This window comes from Mesoplodon densirostris, chromosome 5 (assembly GCF_025265405.1).
Source record: "Mesoplodon densirostris isolate mMesDen1 chromosome 5, mMesDen1 primary haplotype, whole genome shotgun sequence".
Lineage (NCBI taxonomy): Eukaryota > Metazoa > Chordata > Mammalia > Artiodactyla > Ziphiidae > Mesoplodon > Mesoplodon densirostris.
The window spans coordinates 42417890-42441348 of NC_082665.1; the positions used below are offsets into that span (position 1 = coordinate 42417890).

Here is a 23459-nt window from a genome sequence, read left to right on the forward strand (position 1 = left end):
AGATGTGTACATAGATCCGTAAACGCATATATGAAAACCAACTGTGAGTCCCCCTAGAATGTAACAGGGGTAGGAAAACTCAGTCATGTTTGGAGAATGGACTGCCAGATTTCACAACCTCAAGTTTACTTTGCCTCTAGCATTTTTCCCTCATTTTTTTTTCCTAGCTAGGTGCATTTTGAAGTAAATTTAACTTGAAAAGCATGTTTCTAAAGCTAAACCACAGACTGTGCAATGTGAATAATAATGATCCTTGGCTTATTGTTTTTCAATTCTAGAAGAAATCTGACAGACCAGGCCAGTTATCCTGTCTGTATAATAATTCATACAGGTTTTTTTTTTCAACAAACAAGTCTGAAAATTAGATAAAATATATAGAGCACAGTAAAAAAAAAAAAAAAAGTTCAAAATCATTCAAAGCCATGCAATTAATTTAACCACCTCTCAATTCTGGTAAATAATGTATACTTTTAACTTCAGGTTATTCTTTTTTTTTTGTATAAGTTTATTGAGGTATATATTACATTTCATGAAATCTACCCACTTCAAATATACAATTCAATAATCTTCAGTAATTTTACTGACTGATGCAACTGTCACCATAAATCAGTTTTAGAATATTTTTATGCCCTCCAAAAAGTAATGATGATGAACTCATCACTGCATTTTTAACTAGTTTTTAAATATAATTCTAAGTTGAGTCTTTACATTGAATTTATTTTTTCATAAATAAAAGTGACTTAAGTTCAGTTCACAAGCTTGGGAATGAATGTTTAGAATTTTTCCACACCTCAGTTAAAATGAAATATCTCTCCTCTAAAATCTGAAGTTTATGCAGCATTGTCTGAGAACTGTTCTATGTAGACTAAAGACAACTTTTTTGTCAGCTATTGGGAATTAGAAATGCAGGAACCCAAGTATAAACATTGAAATGAAAGCCAAACTCTTAAAAGAAACAAGTATTATTATATTTGTATCTGCATAATTTCTTTTTTGCTTTTTTTATGCAATCCAAAAATGGAACAACTTAAGGCTATTTTTTCTAATGTGCTAAAGTTTTTATGGGGCATGTAAAAATTAATCTGCTCCAGCTCTCAAAATTCTAAGGTCAATTATGTGAAGTTTGCATAATTGTAAAACTATGTATTGATGCATTTTCCTTATTTGGATGGACTTGAGAATTAGTATTACTCCAAAATTCATGGCTAGCTAAAAAGGTATTTGACAAAATTTCTTTAGATAAATTAATCCTGTGCCTGGAACTAAAGAGGTCAGGCCACAGGCATCATGGAAATTAAACAGCAGGTAGTCTGCCTCTGCAATTTCCTCTTTGTTTTCTGCTTAAAGTTTTAAAAATCTCTGTTTGTGGGGAATGAAATATTATTTAGGGCAACTAAATGTTTGTATTTCTTAATCAAGGGATAGGGGACAAAGAATGAAGGAATTTGCTTGGGAAGTGTCTTAGTAAGTGCAAGCGTGAGCAATGCAAATTTTACAGCCAAAAGAGAAATTTTACAGGCATAAATGCTTTTGGAGACTCTGTAAGTCTCTGTTGATGTGCATTTTGTTTATATAAATATGCAAAACACTCAAATTGGCATATTCCCCACCTGCATCTTACAGACAGCTAGACTACAAAAATTAATAAACACAGCCTCTTTTTAGTAATTAATTAGTTAAATTTTAATTGATCAGGGGTTTGGGATGATGCAGAAGTGAATATTAGGATTCATGTAATAGTTAAGTGTATTTAGCCTTTTCCTATTACTTAAAATTTTTTCAGGTGACTTCTTTTGAATTAACAAATAAAGACTATTATGTTAAGAGTGTATCTATGTTATAAATAAGTTCCTAGCATAAAAGCAACATGGAAGTAGGGCTACTCAGAAAGATGGTTTTATTGTCATCAAAACATTTTACATTCTATATAATGACCCATCAAAAATGTTCTCTTTTCTGGAATACTCCCTTTTCCCATTTTTTTCAAGCCAATGAGAATTTCTGTATGTAAGCAAATTGGATAGCTCTGAGTTAATTCGAAAATCTGATTTCCAAATGTTTGACCAGACTTTGCAGATTTCCTGTTATGGGGGGTTTGGGCTTTTACTTCCCTAAAGGAAGGGATCAACCTACATGATTTCTAAAAAGGACCTCCTTCCCCGCTTCAGTTAGTCTCTGTTGCACTCAAGGTAGAATTGCTAGGCATACACAAGCCATATAGGTCAGGCCTATACAAGCCATATGCTAAGCAGAATTTCTCAACATTTTTTTCTGCTTCCACACACAGGATCAATACTATTTAGATGCAACATATACTTCTATGGTGTACATTTATGGGGGGATAATGCATTATAAAAATTCATGATTCATACAACAGTGAAGAGTAAAGTAATGGTTGCTCACTCATGGATGTGATACTTATAAGGACAATTGTCATTCCTTCAGGAATAAATCAATTTCTCACTCAACCAAGAACATATATAAGTGAGAGTGAAGTTATTGTAGGACTGGACTTGATTTTACACAAAGGCATGCATGCATAAATCTGTGTGTGTGTGTATGTGTTTCAAATTTCAGTACCTCAGTTAAAGTTAGCTATTTATTACCTGTGACACAAACCCTAACTAATCCTACTACAAGAGTGTTTATATGTGGTGCCTTAAAGAATTCTGGACGGACACACTGTGATATCATTTTCTCTGTCTTCTTTTCTTTTCTTACTTATAAAAATGAAAGGATCCAGCAAAGAATGAACAAATTTTTTTTTAATGTTTAAATTATATTTATTTATTTATTTATTATTATTTTTTTTATTTTACAAATTTAATCAGTTATACATATACATATGTTCCCATATCCCCTCCCTTTTGCATCTCCCTCCCACCCTCCCTATCCCACCCCTCCAGGCGGTCACAGAGAACCGAGCTGATCTCCCTGTGCTATGCGGCTGCTTCCCACTAGCTATCTACCTTACGTTTGGTAGTGTATATATGTCCATGCCGCTCTTTCACTTTGTCACAGCTTACCCTTCCCCCTCCCAATATCCTCAAGTCCATGCTCTAGTAGGTCTGTGTCTTTATTCCTGTCTTACCCCTATGTTCTTCATGACATTTTTTTCTTAAATTCCATATATATGTGTCAGTATACAGTATTTGTCTTTCTCTTTCTGACTTACTTCACTCTGTATGACAGACTCTAGGTCCATCCACCTCATTACAAATAGCTCAATTTCATTTCTTTTTATGGCTGAGTAATATTCCATTGTATATATGTGCCACATCTTCTTTATCCATTCATCCGATGATGGACACTTAGGTTGTTTCCATCTCCGGGCTATTGTAAATAGGGCTGCTATGAACATTTTGGTACATGTCTCTTTTTGAATTATGGTTTTCTCAGGGTATATGCCCAGTAGTGGGATTGCTGGGTCATATGGTAGTTCTATTTGTAGTTTTTTAAGGAACCTCCATACCGTTCTCCATAGTGGCTGTACCAATTCACATTCCCACCAGCAGTGCAAGAGTGTTCCCTTTTTTCCACACCCTCTCCAGCATTTATTGTTTCTAGATTTTTTGATGATGGCCATTCTGACTGGTGTGAGATGATATCTCATTGTAGTTTTGATTTGCATTTCTCTAATGAGTAAAGATGTTGAGCATCCTTTCATGTGTTTGTTGGCTGTCTGTATATCTTCTGTGGAGAAATGTCTATTTAGATCTTCTGCCCATTTTTGGATTGGGTTGTTTGTTTTTTTGCTATTGAGCTGCATGAGCTGCTTATAAATTTTGGAGATTAATCCTTTGTCAGTTGCTTCATTTGCAAATATTTTCTCCCATTCTGAGGGTTGTCTTTTCGTCTTGTTTATGGTTTCCTTTGCTGTGCAAAAGCTTTGAAGTTTCATTAGGTCCCATGTGTTTATTTTTGTCTTTATTTCCATTTCTCTAGGAGGTGGGTCAAAAAGGATCTTGCTGTGATTTATGTCATAGAGTGTTCTGCCTATGTTTTCCTCTAGGAGTTTGATAGTGTCTGGCCTTACATTTAGGTCTTTAATCCATTTTGAGCTTATTTTTGTGTATGGTGTTAGGGAGTGATCTAATCTCATACTTTTACATGTCCCTGTCCAGTTTTCCCAGCACCACTTATTGAAGAGACTGTCCTTTCTCCACTGTACATTCCTGCCTCCTTTATCAAAGATAAGGTGACCATATGTCCGTGGGTTTATCTCTGGGCTTTCTATCCTGTTCCATTGATCTATCTTTCTGTTTTTGTGCCAGTACCATACTGTCTTGATTACTGTAGCTTTGTAGTATAGTCTGAAGTCAGGGAGCCTGATTCCTCCAGCTCCGTTTTTCGTTCTCAAGATTGCTTTGGCTATTCAGGGTCTTTTGTGTTTCCATACAAATTGTGAAATTTTTTGTTCTATTTCTGTGAAAAATGCCATTGGTAGTTTGATAGGAATTGCATTGAATCTGTAGATTGCTTTGGGTAGTAGAGTCATTTTCACAATGTTGATTCTTCCAATCCAAGAACATGGTACATCTCTCCATCTATTTGTATCATCTTTAATTTCTTTCATCAGTGTCTTATAATTTTCTGCATACAGGTCTTTTGTCTCCTTAGGTAGGTTTATTCCTAGATATTTTAATCTTTTTGTTGCAATGGTAAATGGGAGTATTTCCTTGATTTCACTTTCAGATTTTTCATCATTAGTATATAGGAATGCCAGAGATTTCTGTGCATTAATTTTGTATCCTGCTACTTTACCAAATTCATTGATTAGCTCTAGTAGTTTTCTGGTAGCATCTTTAGGATTCTCTATGTATAGTATCATGTCATCTGCAAACAGTGACAGCTTTACTTCTTCTTTTCCCATTTGGATTCCTTTTATTTCCTTTTCTTCTCTGATTGCTGTGGCTAAAACTTCCAAAACTATGTTGAATAAGAGTGGTGAGAGTGGGCAACCTTGTCTTGTTCCTGATCTTAGTGGAAATGGTTTCAGTTTTTCACCATTGAGGACGATGCTGGCTGTGGGTTTGTCATATATGGCCTTTATTATGTTGAGGAAAGTTCCCTCTATGCCTACTTTCTGCAGGGTTTTTATCATAAATGGGTGTTGAATTTTGTCAAAAGCTTTCTCTGCATCTATTGAGATGATCATATGGTTTTTCTCCTTCAGTTTGTTAATATGGTGTATCACATTGATTGATTTGCGTATATTGAAGAATCCTTGCATTCCTGGAATAAACCCCACTTGATCATGGTGTATGATCCTTTTAATGTGCTGTTGGATTCTGTTTGCTAGTATTTTGTTGAGGATTTTTGCATCTATGTTCATCAGTGATATTGGCCTGTAGTTTTCTTTCTTTGTGACATCCTTGTCTGGTTTTGGTATCAAGGTGATGGTGGCCTCGTAGAATGAGTTTGGGAGTGTTCCTCCCTCTGCTATATTTTGGAAGAGTTTCAGAAGGATAGGTGTTAGCTCTTCTCTAAATGCTTGATAGAATTCGCCTGTGAAGCCATCTGGTCCTGTGCTTTTGTTTGTTGGAAGATTTTTAATCACAGTTTCAATTTCAGTGCTTGTGATTGGTCTGTTCATATTTTCTATTTCTTCCTGATTCAGTCTTGGCAGGTTGTGCATTTCTAAGAATTTGTCCATTTCTTCCAGGTTGTCCATTTTATTGGCATAGAGTTGCTTATAGTAATCTCTCATGATCTTTTGTATTTCTGCAGTGTCAGTTGTTACTTCTCCTTTTTCATTTCTAATTCTATTGATTTGAGTCTTCTCCCTTTTTTTCTTGATGAGTCTGGCTAATGGTTTATCAATTTTGTTTATCTTCTCAAAGAACCAGCTTTTAGTTTTATTGATCTTTGCTATCGTTTCCTTCATTTCTTTTTCATTTATTTCTGATCTGATTTTTATGATTTCTTTCCTTCTGCTAACTTTGGGATGTTTTTGTTCTTCTTTCTCTAATTGCTTTACGTGCAAGGTTAGGTTGTTTATTCGAGATATTTCCTGTTTCTTAAGGTGGGATTGTATTGCCATAAACTTCCCTCTTAGAACTGCTTTTGCTGCATCCCATAGGTTTTGGGTCGTCGTGTCTCCATTGTCATTTGTTTCTAGGTATTTTTTAATTTCCTCTTTGATTTCTTCAGTGATCACTTCGTTATTAAGTAGTGTATTGTTTAGCCTCCATGTGTTTGTATGTTTTACAGCTCTTTTCCTGTAATTGATATCTAGTCTCATAGCATTGTGGTCGGAAAAGATACTTGATACAATTTCAATTTTCTTAAATTTACCAAGGCTTGATTTGTGACCCAAGATATGATCTATCCTGGAGAATGTTCCATGAGCACTTGAGAAAAATGTGTATTCTGTTGTTTTTGGATGGAATGTCCTATAAATATCAATTAAGTCCATCTTGTTTAATGTATCATTTAAAGCTTGTGTTTCCTTATTTATTTTCATTTTGGATGACCTGTCCATTGGTGAAAGTGGGGTGTTAAAGTCCCCTACTATGATTGTGTTACTGTCGATTTCTCCTTTTATGGCTGTTAATATTTCCCTTATGTATTGAGGTGCTCCTATGTTTGGTGCATAAATATTTACAATTGTTATATCTTCTTCTTGGATTGATCCCTTGATCATTATGTAGTGTCCTTCTTTGTCTCTTCTAGTAGTCTTTATTTTAAAGTCTATTTTGTCTGATATGAGAATTGCTACTCCAGCTTTCTTTTGGTTTCCATTTGCATGGAATATCTTTTTCCATCCCCTTACTTTCAGTCTGTATGTGTCTCTAGGTCTGAAGTGGGTCTCTTGTAGACAGCATATATATGGGTCTTGTTTTTGTATCCATTCAGCCAGTCTGTGTCTTTTGGTGGGAGCATTTAGTCCATTTACATTTAAGGTAATTGTTGATATGTATGTTCCTATTCCCATTTTCTTAATTGTTTTGGGTTCGTTATTGTAGTTCTTTTCCTTCTGTTGTGTTTCTTGCCTAGAGAAGTTCCTTTAGCATTTGTTGTAAAGCTGGTTTGGTGGTGCTGAACTCTCTCAGCTTTTGCTTGTCTGTAAAGGTTTTAATTTCTCCATCAAATCTGAATGAGATCCTTGCTGGGTAGAGTAATCTTGGTTGCAGGTTTTTCTCCTTCATCACTTTAATTATGTCCTGCCACTCCCTTCTGGCTTGTAGAGTTTCTGCTGAGAGATCAGCTGTTATCCTGATGGGGATTCCCTTGTGTGTTATTTGTTGTTTTTGCCTTGCTGCTTTTAATATGATTTCTTTGTGTTTAATTTTTGACAGTTTGATTAATATGTGTCTTGGTGTATTTCTCCTTGGATTTATTCTGTATGGGACTCTCTGTGCCTCCTGGACTTGATTAACTATTTCCTTTCCCATATTAGGGAAGTTTTCAACTATAATCTCTTCAAATATTTTCTCAGTCCCTTTCTTTTTCTCTTCTTCTTCTGGAACCCCTATAATTCGAATGTTGGTGTGTTTAATGTTGTCCCAGAGGTCTCTGAGACTGTCCTCTGTTCTTTTCATTCTTTTTTCTTTATTTTGCTGTGCAGCAGTTATTTCCACTATTTTATCTTCCACCTCACTTATCCGTTCTTCTGCCTCAGTTATTCTGCTATTGATCCCATCTAGAGTATTTTTTATTTCAATTATTGTGTTTTTAATCAATGCTTGATTCGTCTTTAGTTCTTCTAGGTCCTTGTTAACTGTTTCTTGCATTTTGTCTATTCTATTTCCAAGATTTTGGATCATCTTTACCATCATTATTCTGAATTCTTTTTCAGGTAGACTGCCTATTACCTCTTCATTTGTTAGGTCTGGTGGGTTTTTATCTTGCTCCTTCTCCTGCTGTGTGTTTTTCTGTCTTCTCATTTTGCTTATGTTACTGTGTTTGGGGTCTCCTTTTCGCAGGCTGCAGGTTCGTAGTTCCCGTTGTTTTTGGTGTCTGTCCCCAGTGGCTAAGGTTGGTTTAGTGGGTTGTGTAGGCTTCTTGGTGGAGGGGACTACTGCCTGTGTTCTGGTGGATGAGGCTGGATCTTGTCTTTCTGGTGGGCAGGTCCACGTCTGGTGGTGTGTTTTGGGGTGTTTGCGGACTTTTTATGATTTGAGGCAGCCTCTCTGCTAATGGGTGGCGTTGTGTTCCTGTCTTGCTAGTTGTTTGGCAAAGGGTGTCCAGCACTGTAGCTTGCTGGTCGTTGAGTGAAGCTGGGTGCTGGTGTTGAGATGGAGATCTCTGGAAGATTTTCGCCGTTTGATATTATGTGGAGCTGGGAGGTCTCTTGTGGACCAGTGTCCTGAAGTTCGCTCTCCCACCTCAGAGACACAGCACTGACTCCTGGCTCCTCAATTTGGGATGATTTGTTGTCTATTCATGTATTCCACAGATGCAGGGTACATGAAGTTGATTGTGGAGCTTTAATCCGCTGCTTCTGAGGCTGCTGGGAGAGGTTTCCCTTTCTCTTCTTTGTTCTCACAGCTCCTGGGTCTCAGCTTTGGATTTGGCCCCGCCTCTGCGTGTAGGTCGCCGGAGGGCGTCTGTTCTTCGCTCAGACAGGACAGGGTTAAAGGAGCAGCCTCTTCAGGGACTCTGGCTCACTCAGGCCGGGCGGGAGGGAGGGGCACGGAGTGCGCGGCGAGCCTGCAGCGGCAGAGGTCGGTGTGACGTTGCACCAGCCCGAGGCGCGCCGTGCGTTCTCCCAGGGAAGCCGCCCCTGGATCCCGGGACCCCGGCAGTGGCAGGCTGCACAGGCTCCCGGAAGGGCGGTGTGGACAGTGACCTGCGCTCGCACACAGGCTTCTTGGCGGCGGCAGCAGCAGCCCCAGCATCCCACGCCCGTCTCTGGGCTCCGCGCTTTCAGCCGCGACTCGCGCCCGTCTCTGGAGCTCCTTTACGCGGCGCTCTTAATCCCCTCTCCTCGCGCACCAGGAAACCAAGAGGGAAGAAAAAGTCTCCTGCCTCTTCGGCAGCTCCAGAGTTTTCCCGGACTCCCTCCCGGCTAGCTGTGGCACATCAGCCCCCTTCAGGCTGAGTTCTTGCCGCCAGCCCCAGTCCTCTCCCTGCGCTCTGACCGAAGCCCGAGCCTCAGCTCCAGCGCCGCCCGCCCCGGCGGGGGAGCAGACAAGCCTCTCGGGCTGGTGAGTGCCGCTCGGCACCGCTCCTCTGTGCGGGAATCTCTCTGCTTTGCCCTACCCAGGTATGTGGGGAGTTTCTTGCCTTTTGGGAGGTCTGGGGTCTTCTGCCAGCGTTCAGTAGGTGTTCTGTAGGAGTTGTTCCACGTGTAGCTGTATTTCTGGTGTATCTATGAACAAAATTATTTACCTTGGGCCTCAACGAAACCAACTAGGAGCAGGCTCAGATAAGGATGTCAGCTTAGGATTTAGTGTCTAGTATCTAACTAACAACGAAGTTTGACTAAAATCATGGATTTAATGAGCAGAGATACTGGTGTCCAACAGGTAGAAAGCCTATAATTGCAGAAGTACCTCTCCCTTAAATAGCATAATAGGTTAAAAATGTGTTTTATCAAAGTTTCCACGGGTAGATTTTAAACCTGAGTGTTGGTTAAACATCAAAGACAGTGCATCATAGCAGTTTCTGGGTTTGAATAAAGTAAGAAAAAAATAATTACTGCAAGACTGTGTGCATACCAGGTATTTCCTTAGATACCTCATTACCTATCTGTCAAGAAGAGGTCTTTAATTTGTTTGAAAAAATATCTAGATGCTATTCCACTACAGTGATTATTTTAAAATATAATTTTTATTATTATTCAGGTATGGTAAGTCCAGCAGGTTAAGGAAATAATTGCTACTGAAAAGGTAGTTTGTTATTTACAGTCCCCAAGAGGAAGGGGCACGTCATACCTTGGAGGACCACACAGAGAAGCACCAGGGTCAGTCAGGAGGTAGAGGGAGCAAGGAAAAAGCATGAGCAAGAGCCTTTACTGTGGTTTTGTAAGAAAGGCAAGGCAAGGGGAGATAAGGTAAGTATACTTAGGATTGGCTAGTTTGAATAATTTCAGCAGTAGACTGTGAGGTATAAGGACTTTCTCTAGTTGTCTGGTACTTGGTTTTAGGATGATTGGGGCAGAGGAATATTTCCTGGTAGAGCATAAGAGCCAGATGGAGAAGGTAATGTGTTGATTAGTTTGCAGTATGAGAGGCACACTCTTGGGCTAGTCTCTGCCATTTCTAGGAATTGGCTAACCCTGGGAGAGGCAGCCTATCCCTGGTCAGCAAGGCTCCAGATGCCAGAGCATAAAGAATACAGAAATATAGTTAATAGTGTGACATATCAATATTAAGACCTAATTATGCAAATCATATATTTTACTTCTTTTTAAATTGAGGTAACATTTATATATAGTGAATTGTCTTAACTGTAAGGAAAATTAAATGACTTTTAATAAACATATCTACCCCTGTGAAAATACAGAATATTTCTATCAGTGCCGCCTTTCCTTTTATAGTTATAATTTGTGAATAAAAGTTTGATTTACTTAAGACCAGTATATATTTTGTCTATTTTCTAAATATAACATACATAATATATTGTAAATGTTTCCTCCTTTCTGTTCTGCTTGAACACATGAACCAAACAGCCCAAGACCCAAGAGGGTAGCCTTTCAGACTAGTTTTCTTGCCATTATCTGTAAAGAGGAAGCTGGGTCAATGGCAGTCCTCTTTTGTTCCAAAGGTGCGTTAAAGTTGTATAAAGTTGTAAGTTGTATAAAGTTGTAAAGTCCACTGCTGCACATAATTAGAAGGCAGCAGGCTGCTTGTCAGAAGCTCCACAGAGAATACCACCAGAGTCCAGATTTAGTCCCTTCTGTCCTGTGCTGGAACGTGGCCACTCTACTCCTGAAGGACTCTTGAGTCAGAACAGACATTACTACCTCAGCAATCCTTTGAAACAAACAAACAAAACCTCACACTGTGGTTAGCCTAGTTCTTGTCTGAAGCTTTCTCTTCATTCATCTGGTCTTGACCTTGTACCATCACCCTTTTCCCCATCACATCCCTATTATCTGTATTCAACAGCTGCTCCTCTCACTCTTTGGAGACATCTATACTAAAATAATTTTGCCTGTACTAAATGTTGTATATCATTTGATTTTGCCCAAGATTTCATATTTAGTATTTAAACTTGGATTATTAACTTCGGTTTTGAAGTTTCTACTCTATTGTCTTTATTGTGTGGAAGCTGCTGAATTAAGACAACAAGCTTACCATCCTACATTGGTTAGGAACTTGGGATATTAAAATCCTATCAAAACAGATTTTCTAAATAGAATAACTAGGAAGCTTATCCAAGAAGAACTTTGAAAACTTCAGGATTAAGACATATTGCTATTCCCAAAGCCAAGTTGTATCTTCTGGAAATTTTAAGATATTTAGAAATCTTATGAAGTGAGGAATTTCTCAGACAACTTTCGGCTCTCTGGGAGGGAAGATTCTATCCTTTCCATGTATATTATCTCTGGAATGCACTTTTCTAAATCTAGGCTCAGGCCTTAGAAGTGTGAAGTGTGGATTTTCAGAAATAATGTAAAGAATATTGCATAGTTTAAAATAATGTATGCAGAGCTGAATGTCTATCTGTCTAGGAATTCTGAGAGTACTTTATGCTTCATGTGTAATCGATGAAGGAAAAGAATTCCCTAGATGTAATTTAATTTTAGTTGTCTTGTGTTAAAAGACAGCTAGACCCTCCAGCAGCATCACATTATCTGTGTAAATAGAGAACATTAGGCTAAACACACACACACACACATTTAGATGAATAACCACCTGCCATTTTCATTGCCTTGTACATGCATGAAGTCCTTGATTAGGGCTCACTGGACTCGGAGACTACAGGCATGTTGAGAGTACTCATGGTTCTTTGAAGGACTTAAAGAGAAAAATATTGTAGAATATCTCAGCAAATCCAAGGAACATTTTTTTTCTAAAATGTACTGATGCTATAAATGTATATAATGTCTCCAGGAATCTCAATATTTTATGACAGGTTTGCTGGTATGCTGCATTTTTCAAAGACAACTAGTTTTAAAAGAAATCTTTATTTGCTCTACTTTCTGTTATTTCCTACCTACAAGATTTTTTTATTTTAGACTTAACTCTTAGTGGACGATAAAACCCTTAAAAATAGCTGTGTGTCAATATTAACCTCTTTCACAGTGAAGAATTATATCTAGAAACCTATGATTACCCCCCATAGATTTTCAAAGCCATATTACATATGGAGATTATAGAAAATATATATACTGGTCTCTGTCTCCTGGTCCTGGCACAGAGCTACTAAAACTCACAATTTCCTAAGTGATAAGAATACTAGGAACATCTTTTGTCCTTTTGTCTTCTACCCCAGTTCCTAACACCATGCACCTGAAGCTCTTGTAATTTCTTGGGTGATACGAGTGTCTTTTGTTCTAATGAGGTGACTCTGGGTGGGCTCCTGAATGTCTTCTGGAGGAGGACTGCTCACCAGAAAGACCAAGCCTTTATTAGAAGCCTGGAATTTTCAGCCCACCCCATTCCCTTGATAAGGGGGAAGGGATGAAAATGGAGTTAATGACCTATCATGCCTACGTGATGAAGCTTCCATAAAAATCCAATGGTATGGGGTTAGGAGATCTTCCAGGTCAGTGAACACACCCCAACTCCACAGAGACAGAAGCTCCTGAACTTAGGAGCCTCGTAGACCTTGCCCTATGTCTCTTCATCTGGCTGTTCTTCTGTACCCTTTATCATATTCTTTAATAAACTGGTAAACGTGTTTCCCTGAGTTCTGTGACCACTCTAGCAAATTAATTGAACCAGAGCAGAGGGTCATGGGAACCTCCAATTTGTAGCCAGGTCACACAGAAATTGTGGGTAACCTGGGAAGCTTCTAATTGTGATTAGCATCTGAGGTGAGGGGCAGTGATGTGAGATTCAGCCTTTAACGTGTGGAATATTACACTATTTGCAAGTAGATAGTGTCAAAATTGAATTGTAGGAAACCAAATCAGAATTGATTAGTGTGGGGAAACCTACACATTTGCTGACCAGAAGTGTGATAAGTATGGTAATAGTGTGAGAGTAAAGGAGAGGAAGAACTAGATTTTTTAAAAACAATGTATTGAAGATTGATCCGATTGTAAGAGGATATTGAATGATATGAAAAGAAGGAGAACTTAATGTTAAAGATCAATTGAAAAATGAAAAACAGCATCTCTTTTGATGAATTCATGTAATAAACATCTATGAAATGAACCCTTCTATTACTACTGTTTTCTTTCTCTTTTATTACTCCATGCTGAGATGGGAATTAGATTATACATTTTAAATGTATTCTCCACTCTTTAAAACTACTCTGGGGTATTCAAATTTTAATAATGAAAATTTTAAAGATTTTAGAAATTTAGAACTAAGAAGCCTAAAATTTTGACAAGAATTTTCCCCTCTGGAGAGATCTTGCTCAAAATTTACTTTCAATGTATACGTTTTAGAATGTTTTTCTCCCAGCACTATTGATTCAGTTTAGAAAATTATTTTTCTCTTTACTATATAAAATAAATGATATAATTTTATGGAAAAAGGTATCTCTGTTTAACATCTTATAATTTTCACTTTTGTTTGAATTTTATTATTTTAATAATAAATCAGGAGTTAAATAGGATTATCTTTCAAAGGAACTAGTCACAAAATATATTGTACATTTTTTTACAAAGCTAACCAAACTGAATAAATAGATTTATGTACAGTTGGCGTGATGCTAGACACTAAAGACTCTGAGGAACTTACAATCTAATGGGAAGACACACTAGTAAGCAAATGGTATAATTGCAACACAATGAGATGGGCTGAATAATAAGAGAATGAAGAACTATACTATATATCAGAACAGAGGAAGGAGCTGATTAACTATGGCCTAAGGGACTCAAAAAAAAAAAGCTGTATATTAGCAATACCTTTCTAAGGATAATTAGTAGAAGAGATTTTTCCAGTGGAAAATGGAAGAGACTGAGTGTTCCAGACAGGGAGTATATTGCAAGTACAATTGTAGGCAGTGGCCTAAGGAATTGTCTTTAGAATTTTAGTTTGAAAGGCGAGCAATAAATGATAAATTTGGTATGTATATTACAGTCTAATGAGGAATCTTAAATAATAATGTAATGAATTTCAAATTACATATCCTATTGTAGTCCAGTATTTCCCAAATGTGTGATCTTAAGAGGTTTCTGACATCAAATTCTTCAAAATATAGATTGCTAGACCTTTTCTTTGAAACTTATTTTTTAGTTAACAAGTTTAGGAAAACTGATTTGAAATTATGAGGTTTTGAAAGAGAACACGGTTAATGTTTCATTTGCTTTATAAAATGATAAATAATCAAAAATGTGTGGAAAATTGAAGGAAGTTCTGTGAGATGAGAGGCACAGAATCCAATGCACGTGAAAGGTGGCAATGGTTTGAACTGAAGCAGGGCTGGAAAAACTATAACGTGGTAGAAAGAAAATTCATTGACTTTCAGATGCTGAAGCTGATTGGCATGCAGTGTTATTGGTGAGGGAGAATATATAAAGAAGTATAACTCTGAAATTCAAACTGGTAGGCTGTAAAAATGGTGAGTCCTGGGGTCAAAACAGGAAATTCCAGAGAACAAGTTGGGGAAATCAGGATAGGGGTGGTAAGATGGAGAACATTAAGCTATGAACGATTATGCTCATTCAAACTCAAGAGTGTTTCTGGACTTTATAGAAATGTCCACTTCTGAAAAAAAAACTAGGAAGGAAATGTTCTTAAGTGGGCGTTGTAATGAATGGTACAAAAAAATAAGAGAGGCATGCTTTTAAAGGTATGCCTGATTCAAAGGAAAAATCTTTCAACCATTTACTCGATGATATTTTCCCATGGAGATAATTTTTTAAAGCTTTGGCTCCCTTAGAAAAAGAAATACTGAGCCTTTTTTCTTATTACTTTAACTTGTCCAATCTCTAAACCACAGAGATACTTCAGAGGTTCATTAGAAATTCCCAAACCCAGAAAGAGGAAAGTCCCAATAAAAACAAATGAACCAAACCAGATCCTTAGAGTTGAATTTTGAAGTTTTGACTTCCTGATTCTAAGGATGGGTCATATTTTAGTTGCAGAATAATGGTAAATGATGCTTAAAAACACCATAGTTAAAATAATAAATCCTTTCCACGTCTGACAGTAGATTTGGATACACAAGTATTTTGTGATTCAAATACAAATTGTGAACTACACAAGCCCCATCTCTAACCAAATCTCTTTACATTGAAACCTTTCTTAGCCTAACATCTTTGCTTGCGCATTGTAATTTGCTTTTCTATTATTACATTAGATGCAATCAATGGCTCAGGCTAGGCGGACATTGAGAGAAAATCTTACTCTTCCTCTGTAAATAAATAACTGGGGTTCAATTATGAATTATTAAGGGTTATACTTCTCTGTCTATCTTCTGGACTAGTCATGCATGTCTCTGATTCAAGAAACTGCCATTACAGTGGCCTGGAAATAGGGAAGAAAATACTCAGGGAATAATTCAACCTTTGGTTCCCAGAAAGGTATGCCTCCTTAGAACAGAAATTGAAAAACATTTTGAGACCAGCTTTCACAAAACACATGTTACTAGATAACATGGGGTGAACTATCTATCGAGTCCTGTGTCGTGACCTAAGAAAAATTTTAAAGAATGAATTGAGAGAGCCATGAGCAAGTTCACTGTGACACCGCAAGTTAAGAAATTTTTCAGTATTCATTCAGAGTGTTCCGAATTTTTCAGCAGTGTGGAGAAAGTTCAGAAAAACTTCGTGGAGGGTGATTAACTGTATGATTTATGGGCTTCTTGTTCCCTCCCAACCTTCACTGTTTTTCTCTTGTATTTGTATTCTTTTAAAAAATATTTTAGTTAAAAATAAAATTTCACTTTACCAAGTATATCATATCTTCTTTCTTTATTTTCCAAAGAGCACGTATGTCCAATTATACTCAGAATAGCAAAAGCTAAGGATCAAATATTTGCTCCCTCTCAAATACCAACACAACAAAAATGTATGTTACACACCCAGACATTACTTTAGAGTTATTAACTTACTAAAAATTATTATCTTCCTACTGTTTTAATTTTTCTTCCTACCAGTTCATTTTTTTTCCCCTACAAAACTATTCATTCACTAAACTGTGTAAATTCCTGGACCCGTTTCATAGCAACCTACTTAGTCATCAACTTCTTCCTGTTAATAAGAGAATCATTGTAATAATATATCATTTAAGGTATATAAAAGTCACCAGACTAAATCTCTTAATCCTGGGCTGTTGAAGTGTTCATCAGTAATTGCTATTTTAGCTTATACACCAGCATTTTGCCAGGGAAAACCTATGTTTCCTCTGCCTCAGTAACTTTTTACTCTCCTTCCAAGCATTTCTCCAATTTTCGGATTTTTTTTTTATCATTCTGTACAACTATTACCCACCACTCCTTCAAATCACAAATTTAAAAAAACAGAGAAATGAGAATAAAATAAATCAAATGTAAGATATACATTGAATCATTGATATACAATGTATCACATTCTTTTACACAGACAAATAAGAATTTCTATGAATTTTGAAAATTACTTTGAACACACCACTCTTCGATAACTAAAAACGAACCAAAAAAAAAAAATCACTGTTTCTCATCAGTGTTACAAATTGTATTACAACACATGAGCAAGTATGGATAAATTATACTTCAAGATATGAATTAAGAAGTGTTCTAGAAAACATTTTAGAAAGCGTGGATACCGTGGAGTGCCCATGGAATTTTTCTCTTGCTGCATGTGTTTTATTATGTCTTAAAATTATTTATTAGGGGAGAGAAAAACAATTTCTGTTAATTATTTATTAATATTAAAATATTGATGATCATTACCTAAATGTAACAGGATTTCAGCTGGTGCACTGGGTTGAAACTGCTGAAATGCAGCCAGTACAAGGGATGTGTATTAAAAGAGCAGTACAAATGACTTAACAGGGGCCTAAAAGCAGCAATCCGAAAACGTTCATTTAACTTAGAGGTGGCACAAGCGTCGAGCAATTGCCTCTACTTAAGTAAATGTGGAATTACAAAAGGCTATTTATTACAGTCCAATAGGGCACTGCAGCTTGCTTAAAGACCTTTGAAGAATTTCAACAGTTATAAAGTCTTACTCAGTGCAGAAACAATAAAATTTAAGTAGATCCCCAAAGGAGCCTGGAAAGCTTTCATTAAAAAGTTAATACAATCTTCTTCACAACTGTTCTTGGAAATGAATTATTTTCTCTCTCCTCTTTTCTAAGGAGAGATGCTATACCTGGTCATTTTCAAACCTTCTTTGAAAATGTATTTTAACTGTTAAGAAAAAGAAACCAGGTTCATGGTGATATGAAACGAAGTAAGGAGGGTCTCCATGGGTTTACTAAGAAAGTGTTCCAACATTCAGCTTCTTTGAGATGCTCTGTGAGCACACATTAGAAGTTATTTTATTAATGAATTTACTTCAGGAGGAAAGTTGGTGGAATTTTTCCATTATTTTTGTACAAAAAGCAAAATTTGGTTCCTAGGACATTGGGGTTGAAATTATTCTATTAATGATTAAATAATAAATTGATTTTTCTAAGTATTAAAGTAAGTAAAAAGAAATTAGTTCTTAAAAATTTAATGCACCTGTTATTTATTTCTAACTCAGTGATGTGTTTATAAACTTCAAATATGTTTATAAAATTTCAACTAAATATAACCAAAATAACTTATCCTTTGCTTAGAATCAATTTCAGAGCAGCAAACTGCCTCGGGTTGAGAGCTGGGGGTGTTGTGAAGCCAGTTTGAGAAGTAAAACAATAATATTGAATAGACAGAAAGTGAACCTAAAAGGTAAATGACATCAAGTTACATGAAAGGATGTTAATTGTTAATGGGAGCAAGATGTGAATAAGAAAATGATTTTACTTTTCTATCAGAAAAGCAACACCTACATTTTTCTTTGGAAAAAGATTAAGTAACCATCCCCTGGCCATTAAAGTAATGAGGCTTTAATTACAAAAGTTCATAAGAAGATCTTACAAATAATAGAAATAGGTGGATGAAAAATGTACTGCAATAGATCTTTCATTTAGGTTTACACTTTCTAAAAAAGTGTCACAAGGCAAGTTTAATGAAAGCTCTATTTTTAAGTGAAGAATAAAAATGAAAGGCATTTATAGACAGGAACAATTTAGGTGAGAGTTTGGATGCAAAAGTCATCAAGTAATAATCATAGAAACATCAAATCAACATATAGGGAAATTTATTGCTAGCTGTTGTAGGGAATACAAATATACTGGGTTCTAATAGTCCTTGATTTGAGAAAAATCTATTTAAAAAAGTCCTTTAGCAATGAAAACAATTCAGCAGTTGATGTTCCTGAGAATTCTACATTTTTGTTTGTTTCATGTTTGTAATTTATTTTGCTGCATTGCATTACGGCAGAATGCCACCAAACCCCACAGTGAGGTATTTTGGTTGGCCATTGTAGCAAGACTGAGATTTGAAACCAAGGGTAGGACTTCCCTGATCGCACAGTGGTTAAGAATCTGCCTGCCAATGCAGGGGACACGGGTTCAATCCCTGGTCCAGGAAGATCCCACATGCCGCGGAGCAACTAAGCCCATGCACCATAGCTACAGAGCGTGTACTCTAGAACCCGCGAGCCACAGCTACTGAGCCCACATGCCACAACTACTGAAGCCCACGCGCCTAGAGCCTGTGCTCTGCAACAAGAGAAGCCACTGTAATGAGAAGCCCATGCACCACAACGAAGAGTAGCCCCCGCTCACCACAACTAGGAAAAGCCCATGTGCAGCAACAAAGACCCAATACAGCCAAAAATAAATAAATAAATTTATTTTTAAAAAAAATAGAAACCAAAGGTACTTTGATGGATAGTATGCATTTTTCTTTTTAATGGAAGGATTTGAAGTATATCTCTTAAAACATATTTAATCTTCCATTAGAAAAAATGGTGACCCTATTATATCTGATCCAAACAGATAGTTTTTTATTCATATTCTATACTTTTGATAATGCATAGAAAAACATAACAAATATAGAGTCATCACCCAATAAGATGCCTCAATATGTGTCTATAGAGTTGTGACACAAAAAGCATTCATTTCCTCAGTACTTCTTACTAAATATATATTTTTTTAAGAAATGAAAATGTAAAAGCAGAGATTTTTCCTGATATATATTTTTATTCATGAAAGATTTTTGTCAGAAGTCAAAATCTACTGTACTATGTCCTAAATCCTACCTATTTTACAATACACTGAATATTATTATTACCTATGGATACCATGGGACTCCTTGTGCATAATGGATTCCAGTCTTCTTACAGAGTTGCATATGAAAATGTTATCAATGAGCTGAAGAATCTGGCATTCATAACTTTGCAATGTTATAACAAATAGGTAGTCCTGATGTTTTGTTCTTTTTTTAATATATCAAATATATTTCATTGCTTACATTATAGTAGCAGATTGAAAACATATGCTCACTTGCCACTAGTCCACCAGCAGCTGAAAATCTCAGCTCATTTTCCATAGGCCTGTATGTACCAGGGCTATAATCCAGCTTCTGAGGCTTGATATGAGGCCAGATTAATACTCAGGAGCCTTTGAAATGGAAATAGTGCTTTCTTGCCAAAGATTAGAACAACAATAGACTCCATTTGCTTGTTCCCTTGCCTCTCTGCTCTTCTTTAATGCCCTTCCCAATCCGATTAATTTTCCTCATCCCATCATCCCCTCCCATTCTCTCTTTACAGCTCCATCACCTGTCATGACGATTAAGAAAGATCGGACATCCAGAAACAGCATTTCTTTATCCTGGCAAGAACCTGAACATCCTAATGGGATCATATTGGACTATGAGGTCAAATACTATGAAAAGGTGGGGAGATAATGCTAAAGGTTGAGTTGTGTAGGGAAAGAGGTTACCTTATCATGAGTGTGCTCTGTCAGAGAAACCAATGACATTGCTAGCAAGTGAAAGAGCTGTTTAGAATTCTAGCCGTGTGATACCTTTGATTTATAGGTAGAGGAGGGTTTAGAAATCATTGTGTCAGATATCCTCCATTCTATAGCAATAAGCCATAGCAAAAGATGTCACTATCAAACGTTAAGTCATCTAGTTATGGTATTAGAGATGACATTTGCGTCCTTCCACACTGAGACCCCTGTTCTACCAACTATTATATAGTGATTCCTTAATCTATTGATGAACTATTCCTGAGTTCATTGCCTTAAGCATCATTTCCTGACCTTCACCCTCACATGAATTTCCTTCAATACAGATAGGAACATTGACTTAATAACAAAATGATTGTGTTATTGAACTGATGATGGAAAGCTTTCTTGACTTTGTACAAGGAAATGTGGAAGATGGAAGTGGGTAGATAATTTTGCCTCACATCATAAAATTGTGGTTCAGTAATGCAATTATAAAAAATAGGTACACGATTATTTATAAGTAGAATTTAAGCCATGGTATTTCATCACTCTAAGTACCACTTATTTCTCCCTGCTTATAAATTATGGCTAGGTTTGAAAGCAAGATGTATTCAAATCTTATCGTTAGAGCTGGGTGGTTATATAGCTACTAATATGAACATCACATATTCGTGTATCTGCTGCAGTTTACAAAGTATTTTAAAATGAAATAAAAACAAATTGTGAGTTGATATAGTTTATATTTATAGAATACTTCTGTATACATTATTTTGAGCTGTCTGATAATCTGATGAAAGTGGGCAAATAGGTTCTTTTACAAATAAGAAAACTGAGAGTCCATGGCATTATCTGAGTTTCTCACAGCCTCACTGCTAATAAACATTAGATCTTTGTTTTGAAATCTGGCAGCCATGACTCCTCATGTAGTATGTTTTCCCCTGTATTGCATACCTTCCTCTACATGAAAATGGATTACTTTAGAGATATGAGAATTAGTGGTATGGTCAGTTGTCCAAAAAAAAAAAAAAAAAAAAAAAACAATGTATAAGCATTCTTTTGCACTATGTAGTTATTCTTTTTATTGAAGTTAATGTATTTCACAAATGTGATCCCATTTTTTTTCATACTGCCCCCTACAGGGAAAAAGGTATGTCTCTTTCACTGAAAGAAAGTGAGACCTTATAAAGCTCATTGTGCTAAAATCATAGTATAAATATTATCTCCTAGCTTTCAGTGATCCACTTGGTACTGTCAAGTACTCACTTGATCATGATCTTCTCTTTTTAAAAGTGTAACAAGATAGACTGGGCAAATATAAGAATCCATGTTTTATAGATGATACAACAAAATAAAAAGACAACTAATGATGCACCTTAGTTCAGACTGGATAGCAGAGCCAGGGAACACCCAACTTGCAGATCTATGAAGCTGATTCAAAAATACTATGAATCTACCTTCATATCTTTTACAAACATAAAGCATTTTCTGAACTTATTTCAAACTCCACTAACAAAGCAAAATATACATCCATATTTTAAAACAATATTAATTAGTGCAGGAAAAAAATGACTGAATCTATGATTCTCTAAGCATTTAAAATTTGATGCATATTTATGTGTAATATTATTTTTAATATACTTTATATAAAAATTTTTATAGCATACATTCATAAATTTTAAAATTATTTCCAAATATATATATGATGATTAGAAATATTTTGAACATTTTGCTAGAATTTAAGCTCTACAAAGTCTAGCTTTCTTGACTGTTTAGTTCATTAATGATGATAAACAGAGCCATGTTCTGGGTATATGCTTAATAATTTATTTTAACACATGAAATAATGATTTCCACAAAATAAATATATTCAGCCCTCTTCATTATTTATATACTAACTCAAATGCTATCTGATACATAACCAGCATTTTTAACTAAAAAGTATCTATAACACACTACGTTTTTTCTGTAATATTCTATTTAGTTTTGGTTGAGGATATGCATTGTTCTGTATCACCCACTCCAGGTCCCACACCAGGTACAGGGATATTCCACCATTACTTGAAATTAGGTGACCCACAAAGTGCTCATATACTAACGTATGTTAAAGGAAAAACACAATTCCTGGAAGTCCATTTTCGTAAACAAGGCTTGACACAAAAAGTCTTTACAATTAATGTGCAGTGTGAATCTCCTAATGTACAGTGTAAATCCTTTTGGGAAATATTTCTAGACTTTTATCTGAAGATTTTCGTCTCTACAAACCATAGTGACTTAGATTAAACACAGTGCAAATATAGCTGATACTACGAAAGTTATTAACGTAGAGTTTATACATAAAACCTGGACCTTTTTAAGTTTAATATTTTACAGTTAATGGAAATATTTTCTGAGAATCAGTAGGACATTCCTGTTAAGTTTACTTCAAGGGGGTATTTTCATCTTTGCAAGTTTATTCTTGGAATTAGACTGAAGCTTTCATTCAGTCTCAGCTTTGAAGAGAACTTATTTTCATCCACATATTCAGTAATTGGTAAAAATGAAAACTAAATTTTCCTGCATTATGTGCAGGGAACAAATTATTTTATCCAAGTTGGGAAATTCTGTAAATATTTTTTTTTGCTTAAAAATGTCTCTATTAGGGCTTCCCTGGTGGCACAGTGGTTGAGAGTCCGCCTGCCGATGCAGGGGACAAGGGTTCATGCCCCGGTCCAGGAAGATCCCACGTGCTGCGGAGCGGCTGGGACCATGAGCCATGGCCGCTGAGCCTGCGCGTCCGGAGCCTGTGCTCCGCAACGGGAGAGGCCACAACAGTGAGAGGCCCGTGTACCGCAAAAAAAAAAAGCCTCTATTACATTCAGAAAGTTAAATGATTGTCGCCTCTTTTATCTGTCCTATGAGCTGTGTTAAAAGTTTGAAAGAATTGGTTTTGAGTGGTTCACCTTTTTAATCATTTGACAGCATTAGGAAGATTCGATTTTAACATGATTTTTCTTACTTCAAAGCAGGAACAAGAGACAAGTTATACAATTCTCAGGGCAAGAGGCACAAATGTTACCATCAGTAGCCTCAAGCCTGATACTACGTATGTATTCCAAATCCGAGCCCGGACCGCAGCTGGATTTGGGACCACCAGTCGCAAGTTTGAGTTCGAAACTAGCCCAGACTGTACGTACTTTTTCAATGTAGTGTATGGGGGAAAGGGCTGTTGCAAAGGTGTCTGATAATTCATTCTCACTCTAAGTTTTAGCTAAATGTGATACATTGAAAGTATATCGCTTGGGAACATTTAGTTTAACAATTTTGCATAGCATTGGGTCTGTTTACTTGTGTTTGTGTAAGTGTACATCTGTGTGTGTGTGTGTGTGTGTGTGTGTGTGTGTGTTTCTCTTTACAAATCGAACATATTCTAATGCCTGGAATGCT

General features: G+C 36.4%; 1 protein-coding gene across 2 annotated transcripts in view; it reads left to right on the forward strand.

The window, feature by feature from the left end:
- Window positions 1–23459, forward strand: part of EPHA3 (EPH receptor A3) — a 373968-nt gene that overhangs the window by 272797 nt on the left and 77712 nt on the right. Inside the window, exons 6-7 of one of the 2 annotated variants that reach the window (XM_060099806.1) lie at window positions 19853–19977; window positions 23039–23201. In XM_060099806.1, the coding sequence (XP_059955789.1) occupies window positions 19853–19977; window positions 23039–23201 (288 nt within the window). The remainder of the gene's footprint in view (window positions 1–19852; window positions 19978–23038; window positions 23202–23459) is intronic. The other variant, XM_060099807.1, reaches the window with a different exon arrangement.